The sequence below is a fragment of the Penicillium soppii genome, assembly GCF_028829465.1.
Source record: "Penicillium soppii strain IBT 18220 chromosome Unknown utg000005l, whole genome shotgun sequence".
NCBI lineage: Eukaryota > Fungi > Ascomycota > Eurotiomycetes > Eurotiales > Aspergillaceae > Penicillium > Penicillium soppii.
This window is the reverse complement of record NW_026643235.1, coordinates 1,843,462-1,855,703: the sequence shown is the minus strand read 5'-3', so window position 1 is coordinate 1,855,703 and position 12,242 is coordinate 1,843,462. Positions and strand designations below refer to the sequence as shown.

Sequence of the window (12,242 nt, the reverse complement as noted above, 5' to 3'; positions counted from 1 at the left end):
TTTCTGCCGTGTCTGATCGACAGAGAGAACTTAATATGCGATTCTTCAGCCGTCGGAGAGCAATTTCAGCAAGGTAGAAATACCAAGCCGGCTCGTGCTTTGTTTCAAGTCTGTCGGGGGGCGAAGGAAAAGTTGTGGGATAACTGAGATCCAGAGCGTTTTGTTGCGGAAGGTTCAATTCCAGTCGGAGCTCTCTATAACCTCAATTGTATAAGATAATTTTTGTTCAATGGGCGAGGGAAAAACAAACAAAACTCACAATTCAGACTTGAAACATGTCCAATAAATCCTTTGCCTAGGATTCCATTCAACTACAGAGCGAGTATAGTCCAGGTGAGCTTGAAGACCCTGACAGCAGGCCAAGGCTTGCACGAACATTCTCCACGCTGAGAGTGGTCGTAAAGTGGTCATTAGATACACCCCCGAAAGGAAGAAGCATTGTGCTTCTATTACTCCATTCCGAGCCAACAGCATTCCTAACCGTTTCTGTGCGGCTAGGAAATATGATTCGGCAATAAAAAAGTTGTGCGACGGCGGTGTTCCTGGATTGTTTCTCACAAATGGTGTTGCGATTGAACCGAGGGCATAGATAAGAAGCTACCCGCTGAGGTGAGTTGAGATCAGTCAAGATTTGTTGAGAGAGGAAAGTTTACCAATAGGCAAGACTGGGAATCCCATCCTATTCCGTTCATCTGAATGTTTCTCATGAATTCCTTAATCTGACTTTCCTCTAAGACAGGATTAAAGATGTGGACATCCTCAAAGAATCTGTCAATAAGGTGACTGCTGGATTGTAGATCGAAATCCACAGAAACAGATAGCGCTGAGTGGTCATTTTCCTCTTCCACAGGCGACCAATGGTAATGTTGCTCGATGGTCTCAAATACTGGCCATTGTAAAATTGCTTCGACATTCACCAAGCAATGTTTCGAATGTTTATCTTCAAGTATCTCCAAATCCTCATGTTGGGCGGTTGGCTGGAAAGCAGTTGGTATAGTATGCACCATAGGCGCGCTAACCGCTGTCGATTGGATCAAATTTTCCAAATCGTCAATTCGCTTCAAAATAGCCAGGCTCGCAGAATCAAACCTACTCCGCGGTTAATTACACACTTCCGCACCTCCGCTGAACTCTACTCACGACGAAGGGTCTAGCTCCCGATAGATGCATTCTGCGTCTAGTCGAACACAGGAAGCACATGATGGTCGGATGTTATCACATTTCGTCCTTCGCAACCGGCACGTGTGGCAAGCTTGAGCCGCTCGTTTCCGTGGATAAGTTACCGTTCGGGAGCGTCTTCGCTTCTCCGGCTTTTCTGAAGTGGGACCCGAACGGCCTGTAAACGAAGGCTTTGACTGGCTCGGAAGATCCACCGTCTCCATTTTGGCTGCAGTGATATTTGAGACAACAAACAACGGTCAGCCTAGGGGTTGTTCCTCCCTCCTAAATACTCAGCGGAGTGTCGGAGGTAGAGGGGTTGCACTTTAGGCCCTAATTATTCTAGAGTCACATCCCGTCCCTTTCGACTCCAGTCAAATTTGCAGAATGATTCGCGATTCGCTGGGACATCTGGGGATGTTGCGGGGAAATGAAGTCTCGGCTTTTTTTGCTTCGTTTTCGCACAATGCTGACCCCGGCTAGTACTAACTAAGTCGATTTCCCGCTACGCCACAAGTAAGCTTCAGCGAATTTATTCTTCCTACACGAGTTTCCTACTCTACACGTCACGATCATGAGTTGGGCTCAACCGTGATTCATATAGTGGCATGAATCCCTATCCATCTTTTGACCCGCGCAGTGATTCTGTTTGAAATTGACACACTATCAAGACTACAAGAATGGCCGACAACGAAAAGAACCCTGCAACTGGATATTATGAAACCAACGGCGCTAGTCCTAACGAATGGAGCCTACGAAATGTCCTGCCAGATACCGACAAGCCGTGGTACAAACAACGTCATCTGGTACTTCTCAATCTCGGGATGATAATTCCATACTTATCATCGACAACCAATGGATATGACGGGTCTATGCTTAACGGTCTGCAATCCATGAGTCAGTGGCAGCACTTCTTCGACTCACCTACTGGCACTCGACTCGGTTCCCTCTCTAACGGAGTAATCTTCGGCCAGATTCTAGCATTTCCGATCGCGCCGTGGCTATGTGATCATACTGGTCGCCGATTCCCCATCTTTTTTGGATCCCTTCTTCTGGTGATTGGTTCTGTTTTGCAATGCGCTGCGCAAAATTATGCTATGTTCCTAGTCTCTCGGATGATCATTGGCTTTGGGGGTTTGATTGCCGTCGAGGCATCCCCGATGCTAGTCAGCGAATTGGCCTTCCCGACACACCGCCCCGTTCTGGTCGGATATTACAACAACCTGTGGTATCTAGGAGCATTGCTCGCTGCTTGGGTTACTTATGGTACCTACTTCATGGGCCCGGATGCAACATGGGCCTGGCGCATTCCATCACTACTACAAGGCTTCTTCCCTCTTCTTCAAGTCATTTTCGTATATCTACTTCCGGAGTCACCGAGATATCTAGTACAGAAGGACCGCTATGAAGATGCTCGAAAGGTTTTGACAAAATACCACGCCGGTGGAGATTCGAATTCTCCTCTTGTTGATTTCGAGATGAAAGAAATCATTCTGCAGATTCAAACTGCCAAGCTTGCTTCTAGAGCCGGGTACCGCGAATTTCTGAGTACTCGAGGGAATCTCCACCGTCTTTTCATCATCATTTCCGTGCCTTGCATGATGCAGCTTTCAGGAAACGGCTTGATTGCTTACTATCTACACCTTATATTGAACTCTATTGGATTCACCTCCGACCCACAGCAATTGCGTATCAACGGTGGCCTAATGGTCTTCAACCTTGGGATCTCCATCATTCTGGCATCCCTCATGGAGATAGCCGGAAGGCGACGACTGTTTCTCTTTTCCACAATTGGCATGCTGATCTGTTATGTCGTTTGGACCATACTCTCAGCGATCAACGAACAGCGAGACTTCAAAGATAACTCGCTTGGCACCGGTGTCGTTGTGATGATATTCTTCTACCAGCTGTTCTACAATGCTGGTCTGAATGGACCGCCATGGGTGTATGTCACCGAAGTACTTCCAACTCATCTCCGTGCCAAAGGGACAAATATCATGCAGATTGCTTCTACCTGTGTGCTGATATTCAATGGGTATGCTAATCCTGTGGCGATGGATGCAATCAGTTGGAGATATTACATTGTTTATTGCTGTGTCATCGCCATTGAGATTGCAATTGTATATTTCGGGTTTCCCGAGACAAAGGGTCATAGTTTGGAAGAAGTGGCTTTGATATTTGATGGGGAAGAAGCATTTGGCGACCGAACGAAGGGTTAGAAGTCGTGAACATGTTTGGGATTTGTGTTTACTGAGAAGTTCAATTATTACCGAATCGTCTCAATTCAATATGATCATTTCATCCAATTAGTCCTTAGTGTAAGATAAAATTATGATCTCACGCACATGGCACAGGATCGTCCGAATTGGGTTATTACCGGAACATATTTTAACCAAAGCTATCTTTTCTTAATGAAGCCGATCAAGCAAAGCTAAATATGGTTACGAAAATATTGAATCAATGTGATCTTGATTATTGTTAGTGCAGCTAATAAAGGGACCGGAAGGCCTGAGGTGTCCACGATTGCGGCCTTGGCAGAAAAGATATCTCTTTGTTTTTCTTTTCGACAGGCCGTACAACGTACTCTCCTTGCTTTCCCTGACCATTTTTGGCTTTTTCCCCTTACTAAATATAATATAAAACTCTCCCTGGGCTGGTTTGAACATTCATCATGATTTTAACTTCAAAGGACGGCAAGGGTCTCCAGGGACGCGGGGTGTTGACAAGCCACAACGCGGAGCAATCACGGCAATTCTCTTAATACACGGAAACGCGGACATGGGGCGAGCCGAGAGGTTTTGCGGGGTCTAATGGGTGGGGAAACACTTCAGGCTATATCTTGGAAAAGTTGGGCTACTTGCTATTCCCCCTGTTTCCTACATTCCGAGACTCCGCGTGCCAATCAAAGGGGGCACTCGAGAGGTCCGAGTGCACAAATAGCGAGCTAGCCTTTTTCAATTGCATGATTTGCCTGGGCAGTGGCAGGATTTGACAATTCAAGTGTAACTGTAAATGCGGAGACACTTTATATCTGTTGAGCCAAGACCGACACGGGTTTATGTACCTGATCATGGGATTTGCATCATTTGTGGCACTTTGCATGGCGCCCAGGCCGCCATCAGAGCAAAAGCAAGGAACCTCCGCCTTTGGAATTTAAGCCCAATTTTCTGGCGAGATGAAATTATAAAAGGAATCCGAACGCCGCCAGGCTAGGGTGTCTTTTTGTTTCACTGTCCCCGCGAACAGGCATGATGCAACACCTTCTTTTCTCGGCGCTGGCACTCAGCGCTGCCGCTGATGCTTATGGATCTGGCAGCGCTGGCTGGGATAGAGCCTACTCCAAAGCCAAAATTGCTCTTAGCAAACTCAACCAGACTGAAAAAGTTGGCATTGCCACGGGCGTCACTTGGGAGGGTGGACCTTGCGTAGGTAACACCTATGCGCCAAGCTCAATCGACTATCCCTCCCTGTGTCTGCAAGACTCGCCTCTGGGTATTCGGTTCGCCAACCCAGTTACGGCATTCCCTGCGGGTATCAATGCTGGCGCGACTTGGGACCGCGATCTACTGTATGCGCGTGGAGCAGCCATGGGTGAAGAGTCCAAGGGTCTGGGCGTCCATGTACAGTTGGGGCCTGTCGCTGGACCTTTGGGTAAGAACCCCAACGGCGGCAGAAACTGGGAGGGGTTCTCCGTTGACCCTTATCTGAGCGGAGTTGCCATGGAAGAGACGATCCAGGGCATGCAGGATTCAGGTGTGCAAGCCTGCGCCAAGGTACGTAGTGTCTCACAACCCTTGGTAATTCTCAAACACACTTTGACACATGAAATAGCACTGGCTCGGCAATGAACAGGAGCACAACCGAGAGACTATGAGCTCTAACATCGGTGATCGTGCGACCCATGAGCTCTATGTATGGCCGTTCATGAACGCGGTCAAAGCAAATGTCGCATCCGTCATGTGCTCTTACAACAAGATCAACGAGACTTGGGCATGTGAAAGTGACGCTGCTCTGAACAATCTTCTGAAGAAGGAGCTCGGATTCCCCGGCTATGTCGTGAGTGACTGGAACGCGCAACACACCGGTGTGAATAGTGCCCTGGCTGGCCTCGACATGACTATGCCTGGGAGCGATTTTGCCTCTCCCCCTGGAAGCGTCTTTTGGGGCCCTCACCTGGTAGAGGCCGTGACGAACGGATCTGTCCCGCAATCCCGCTTGGACAACATGGTCACCCGAATCCTGGCAGCTTGGTATCTGCTTGATCAAGACCAGGGCTACCCGGAGGTATCGTTCAGCTCTTGGAATGGTGGGAAAGCTACAGTCGACGTCACGGCGGACCACGGCTCTGTTGTGCGTACTGTGGCGCGTGATTCTATCGTTTTGTTGCGGAACGAAGGAAAGTCATTGCCTTTGCGCAGGCCTAAGAGTCTGGCCATAATCGGACAAGATGCGATCGTCAATCCGGCTGGTGCTAATGCCTGCAATGACCGTGGATGCAACAATGGTACACTGGCAATGGGATGGGGTAGTGGAACGGCTCAATTCCCCGTAAGCTTGGAATTCCAAGAATCCGAAGGCATGGAAAAAAAGCTGACAACGCGACTTTAGTATCTTGTCGGTCCTCTTGATGCAATTCAAGTTCAAGCCAAAAAGGACGGCACCAAAATCGTCCAAAGTACGACTGATAGTACGAGTGCTGGTGCCTCGGCAGCTGCTTCCGCCGAGACAGCTGTGGTATTTGTCAACTCGGATGCAGGCGAAGGGTGAGCAAAATTTCCTGAAGTTTCGCGTTACTGAGCACTAATCTCGATTTCAGTTATATCACAGTAGAGGGCAACGCCGGAGACAGAAACAATCTCGACCCCTGGCACAACGGCAACGAGCTGGTCAAGGCCGTTGCAGCTGTTAACAAGAATGTGATTGTTGTTGTGCACAGTGTCGGTCCCATCCTGCTCGAAACGATTCTCGCACAACCGTCAGTCAAAGCAATTGTTTGGGCTGGACTACCTGGCCAAGAAAGTGGAAATGCCTTGGTTGATGTGTTATACGGCGGTACATCCCCAAGTGGAAAATTGCCTTACACGATTGCGAAGCAATTTGCAGACTATGGAGCCGGATGGAACCCAGCTCTGGATGACAACTTTGCAGAAGACATTTTCATTGATTACCGCCACTTTGACAAGAATGGCATCACCCCTCGATATGAATTTGGATTTGGCCTTTCATACACTACCTTCGACTACAGCAGACTTTCAATCAACGTCTTTGCTACCCCTGGAGCGTCGAATGGGCGCATCGTCCCCGGTGGAGCCGAGCAGATCTTCAAATTCGTCGGTACGATTTCTACTCTTGTCAAAAATACGGGCAAGGTATCCGGCGCAGAGGTTGCCCAGCTCTATATCGGTCTTCCAGATTCTGCTCCCAGCAGTCCTCCCAAGCAATTGCGAGGATTCCAAAAGCTGCACCTCCAACCGGGACAATCAGGAATGGCTACCTTCGAACTGACTCGCCGCGATCTCAGCTACTGGGATGTCCCAACGCAGAAATGGGTCGTGCCTAGCGGTACATTCACTGTCTATGTTGGAAGCTCCAGCAGGGATATCCGCCAACACGGCAAGTTTACTGTTGGTGGTCATTGAGAGAGAAGAAGAAAACAAGTTACGCGATATGTATATAGGTGGCAAAGTTATACATCTCAAAACAATACATTATTAAATGGCGATGTGAATTCAAGGAATCTGATCAATGTTTCCAATTATTCCAGAACAAGAAAAACCCTGTTGTTGAACCCAAAATGTCTTACTTTGTAACAACCAGTGCCATCGAGTTGTTTTCACTCGGAAAAAATTTCCAACAGGTGACAAAGAACGTATCATTCTCAAACTATGATAACAGGTTTACGCAGTACGCCTAATATTGATGCAGAACTTCGCCTTTTCGAGGTTAAAACAAGAACATCCATCCCTCAGTCTAACTCCAATCATTACACCCGTGAAGATATCTCATTTCTCTCTGTACCTTCAGCAGAAATATATTTTTCGTTATATTCTACCCAGACAATGGCCTGGTGGAATATCCCGGTTAGACGGACACCCTTATCCCAACTATGAACAAGCCACCCATGAATTCCAAGTGCAATCAAGAGCCGTAATGAATATTTTGTCAGAACTCCCTGGCAATGAGCTCATGGTTAGTGGAAGGTTTCTACATTTGCTGATTATTTGCGCAAAATCAAAATCCTTGCGGCGGACATCACGTCCTAGTTTCCCAACTACCCACAATTTGCTCGCAATGGGCCCGGAATTCCATGGTAATATGGTGTGGTTCTGCATTCTGAACTATAATTACGGTGTGCCCAAACTAGGATTTTGGCCCTTGTGGATCTACGAGGTCAAATTACCAATTTAGCAATTGCGTCGAGGCCCGTAATTTTTTTTTTCTCTTCTAGCCTCCAATGCAGTCTCGGGGTACAGACAACGCCAAGCTCCTGGAACAAAAATCACATTTAGTTGTCCCATACAGGCATGCAAATCGGCGCGATGAACGCTGGGAATCCGTGTGGCTGTAGATATCGGTCTAGATTAATGGGTACATGTTTTTGTCTTTCCATGCCGGTCATAGTGCCCATTTGGCAATAAGATGACATCCTGGTCCAGAGCACAAGCTTTAACCAATTCTTTGTACCACTCTTCTTCCCTGATCGGCATTCTTGTTTTCTTACATGTTCTTTCCAAACACCATGTCACTAAAGCTGGTGGGGCAGTCAATTTTGGCCAATGAACACATCTGGTATCTCATGCAGGAGAACGCTTGCGCTTCTACTAGATCTTATTCGCATTGAAACACCATACCTCCACCATCTTCTCCGAGTCTACCTGGATGGAACAGCCTTGGACAGGAATACAGAAGACACCTCACGACCGGGTAACCGACTGTCTCGCCCAAGCCCCCGTGATCCTGGAACGGGTGCGATCATTACCCCATCTGAGTTTAAGCCACCAGATCGATTTGCTCCATGAGTTAATCCGCGAATGTTGGCAAATTGACCAACAACTAGATGTTACCTATGATCAGATGCCGTCGCAAACAGATCCTTTACTTCAGTCCGAACAGGTTGAGCCCCTGTTTCCAGTCGTTTTCTGTTTCCAAAACGCCCAAATGGCTGCAACACTGATGCTCTTGTGGGCAACACGGACGATGGTTTGGTCGGGTCTCTCCAATATGTACCAGTACTTGGAGGGAATGATGCTCTTTGAAATCCCAAGTAGTATGTCCCTCGAACCCGACTCTCTCCAAAGTGTGGTTTTGAAACCGTTGAGTGTATGCAATCCCCTAGATCGCTGCGGAGAGTACCTATCCACGGCACATCGAGTCTGCCAATCCGTGGAATACTTTTTGAGACATGAAATGCTACTAGCTGGGCCATTATCTGTTAGCCCCGCGCTTGGAATTGTGGTAGATAGCCTGCGAAATCGACCTGGTCATGATCAAGAAATTGCATGGATACAAGCAGCTCTGGAGGTAGTTCGACGGAAAGGACTTCGCGTTCTGCAATATGTGAACTTATAACGATGTGTATTGACAATTACCTAGGTGAAAAAATGTATGTACAGATCTTGGTAAAATGTATTGAGTAAATACATATATTGAAATAGTTAATGTAACAGAATTGAATCCTACTTGATTTACAGATAAGAATGGAACCAAATATGGCATATATATGGATTTTTTCTTAACATCTATCTTAACTGCAGTCTGGCAGACTACAGGTACCCCCGTGGGATAGGAAACAGCGTCTGACCGTCCTTAATTGTCGACTCTGTTCAGAGCCCTTCGTTCTTCCAGCAAAAAAAAAAAACAAAAAATCAGTCGTACTCTGCCGGAGTTCATTCCTGTTTAAGTGCCCATTCGGCGGCCTCGACAGCTTGTGCTACGTCGGCTTCGTTTGTTTGCCAGTTACACACCGAGATCCGCATGCATCGTTGTCCTTGCCAGGTGGTGCCAGTAAAAAAGGCTTTCCCCGTTTCCATAAGAGCTGCGATCACCGCATCGGTCCTCCGGTTGTGATCAGACGAGTTGGCGTGCGGCTTCCTATCCAGAAAACGCACCAATCCTTGATTGATATGGGGTTTCCACATCAGTTCAGCTCCAGGTAAGTCTCCGATCTGGATGGCCAGGGAATGGGCATGACGGCAACAGCGTTCAATCAGCTCAGCTACCCCCTCTCTTCCCAGTTGCCGCAAAGCGGCATACGTCGCAACTCCGCGCCCACGCCGAGACCATTCAGGATTCCAATCGATTTGATCACGGGCGTCTTTATCGTGTGTTAGGTAGTTGGCCCGATGCGACATCGAACTCCGATGAGTTGAAGGATTTGCGACAAAGGCGTACCCACAATCGTAGGGAACATTCAACCACTTATGCCCATCCGTCGCCCAAGAGTCCGCCTGCTCTACTCCTGCAAGCAGGTGACGATAGGCAGGACTAGCTGCTGCCCATAAACCGAAAGCACCATCAACGTGGACCCAAGCTTGAAAGCGATGAGCGAGAGGAATCAGTTCGGCAAACGAATCATAAGCCCCAGTGTTAATATCGCCTGCCTGCAACAGCACAATTACAGGGCCATCAAGACATTCAGCAAGCGCGTTGCTGAGTGTTATCGGTTGGAGTCGACCATATTCGTCGACCGGCAAATCTACCACACAACGGCTGCCCAAACCTAGCAGGCGTACTGCTCGATCGATAGAACCGTGGCGTTGGCTGCCACTAAGAATGCGGATGCGAGGTGCGCCACCGAGTCCATCGCGCTCACTATCCCAGTCGTGTCTTGACAAAAGGGCATGACGTGCTGCAGCAAGGCAAGTGACATGGGCCATTTGGCAGCCTGAAACTAAGGCAAAGCTGGCTCCCAAGGGGAGCCTAAGCAGCTCCTTGAGCCAGGCTCCACACACTTCTTCGACTACTGCTTCTGCTGGGCCACAGGCAAACAAAGCCGCGTTCTGATTCCAGGTAGTCGTGAGCCAGTCGGCGGCTAGAGCAGCAGGAAGGGTCCCACCAATCACCCACCCGAAGAAGCGACCACCAGAGTTACCCAGAATGCCACCACTTGTATCTGCCACCAACTCATCAATCACTTGTGTTGCATCCGTTCCGACATCGGGAAGTGGCCGTGCAAGTCGATGGCGGAGTTCTGGAAGAGTGGCCGTCGCGCCAACAGGTGCGTGATCAAGGCTTTCAAGATACCGCAGCGCATGATTTATGGTTTGCTGCAGAACCGGGCCAAAAGTTGAGACCATTGTTTCTTCTCTATACGTGGGTGTTGAAATTATGCTTTTGGCCTTCATTCAAGATTCAAGGAGAATCATAGAAAGAGAGACTACTTGTAGAAAAGTCGTAACTCATAGCGTAACTAGAAAACTACGCAGCGACTAGTAAGATCTGGCGCTAAATTATTCCTTGCTGTCGAATTGACCAATTAAATATTCGCTCGAGCTTTCTCGGAATATGTACTGGAGTGGAGCCTAGTATCACGAAGAATTCAGGATCAACGAGCGGGTAGGCCATTAGTCATGGTAAGATGGCTAGGTAGACCGTTAAATTATCGGACAACTGATAGTTCGTACACAAACATGTGAGTCATGACCAGCAAAAGTACAATGTAAATATACATCAGCCATTCCCAATTTTGGCCATGGATTTCTGGTGAATCAAGTAGGACCATAATATTCTGGCGGCTAGTATGCCTCATAGCCCAAATTGGATTCAAATCGTACGCGAACTTCGATTAAATCTCCCCAGGTCCTTTGCCAAAAACTCTTCCCTTAGGAACAGTCAACCAAGGGACGGAATTGGCATCTGCAGTATTGGATCCCACTGTGTTTCCCCACCAGTTCAAAGTGACAGCGTGGTATCCCAACGCGAAGAAAATGATGATCGTAGCGATGGCAGTGCCGGTATCCATAGCTGCCAATTTTGAGGCAAAATTAGCCTATAAAGCTGGAATATCATTTCTGCAGTATTCTTATAGAAGTACTGGTAAATTTGAATGACGAAGAAGGGTATATCGCATGGTTGGGAGCATTTGGGTTAAGCATGAATCGAGAGCCAGCACCCGCTGAGGGGGGACAGGAGATATGGTGAGGCGGAGGTATGGCTGAACAAGATGGGAAACTTTTAGTCTCCATATCTGAGCGGTAGGTCAGCGTGTTTGTTTTTAATATAGTGAATAACGAGGTATTGGCCCGCTTTTAATGCCAATTAGTGGCAGGATAAGAATTAGAAACAATAAGTGCATGGCTGAGATACGACTACAAATGGTCCGACGCACAAGCGCTGCTCCCGCGACTACCCAACGCCACGGAAGCATTTGCAATTTGAGGAAACCTGTAGATGTTGCATTTCATTGCTGTAGCTAGTGGAACCTTCCTGTTGGGCTCTTCTACAACACCGCATCGAACATTAAGTCACGTTGGGCAACCGGCGCCATCATGTTGGAATCACGCCAAAACCTCCGGCCAGGTTCACAGCGATTAGTGGCGGTAATGTTCACCCCACTGAATCAAATACTGTCCGAAACTCGTATTTATCCAGTCTCAATCAAACTTCATGCCTCAGTTTCTTGTCTTTTCTTGCTCTTGCAGCCATCGCAGAGTGACTGAAGAGTTCGTGTCCTTTTTTTCTTTCCTTTACAGGGCTTATTCAAACATCGCTGCCAGCCAACTTTTTCTCTCCGCCCCTTGCAGCATAACCAAATATAGTATAAGGCTGTACCCATGATGCGGAATCTTAGAGTTCTTTCAAATTAAGCAGAAGTTCTAGAGAGTGAAAGAACAATATTTGGGCCAGACTCACCGTACGGAACTTGATATCACAGGTAGAATATTGAACACCACACAGAACTTCTATGTGCTCAAAGTATTCTTTCAGATTAGCATAAGACTGTGGAATGGGATTGGTTGAGTAAGCCTTATAGTGTAGTGTGTAGGGCGGAAAGTTATAGGAAAGTAGTATAGACTTTAAGGTGCCACGCAAGCTTCGTGGGCTTTAAATATATGTCTCCACGCTGATAAATAGTATAAGCTGCT

The 12,242-nt window shown here is 47.7% G+C and overlaps 4 protein-coding genes across 4 annotated transcripts; 3 read left to right on the top strand and 1 right to left on the bottom strand.

The window, feature by feature from the left end:
- Positions 1-1,838: 1,838 nt before the first annotated feature.
- Positions 1,839-3,377, top strand: N7529_006138 (sugar porter family MFS transporter; the record flags this gene model as incomplete). Its single annotated transcript, XM_057241665.1, has 1 exon — positions 1,839-3,377. One exon carries the CDS (start codon positions 1,839-1,841, stop codon positions 3,375-3,377), a length of 1,539 nt encoding a protein of 512 aa, XP_057097024.1.
- Positions 3,378-4,409: 1,032 nt separating this feature from the next.
- Positions 4,410-6,797, top strand: N7529_006137 (beta-glucosidase; the record flags this gene model as incomplete). Its single annotated transcript, XM_057241664.1, has 4 exons — positions 4,410-4,931; positions 4,990-5,706; positions 5,767-5,921; positions 5,975-6,797. The coding sequence occupies 4 exons, from the start codon at positions 4,410-4,412 to the stop codon at positions 6,795-6,797; spliced, it is 2,217 nt and encodes a 738-aa protein (XP_057097023.1).
- A 1,100-nt stretch (positions 6,798-7,897) lies between these two features.
- N7529_006136 (uncharacterized protein) lies at positions 7,898-8,177 on the top strand (the record flags this gene model as incomplete). The annotated part of the gene is given in 2 exon segments (XM_057241663.1): positions 7,898-7,947; positions 7,961-8,177. 2 exon segments carry the CDS (start codon positions 7,898-7,900, stop codon positions 8,175-8,177), a joined length of 267 nt encoding a protein of 88 aa, XP_057097022.1.
- Positions 8,178-9,044: 867 nt separating this feature from the next.
- Positions 9,045-10,454, bottom strand: N7529_006135 (pyridoxal phosphate-dependent decarboxylase family protein; the record flags this gene model as incomplete). Its single annotated transcript, XM_057241662.1, has 1 exon — positions 9,045-10,454. One exon carries the CDS (start codon positions 10,452-10,454, stop codon positions 9,045-9,047), a length of 1,410 nt encoding a protein of 469 aa, XP_057097021.1.
- Positions 10,455-12,242: the final 1,788 nt, after the last annotated feature.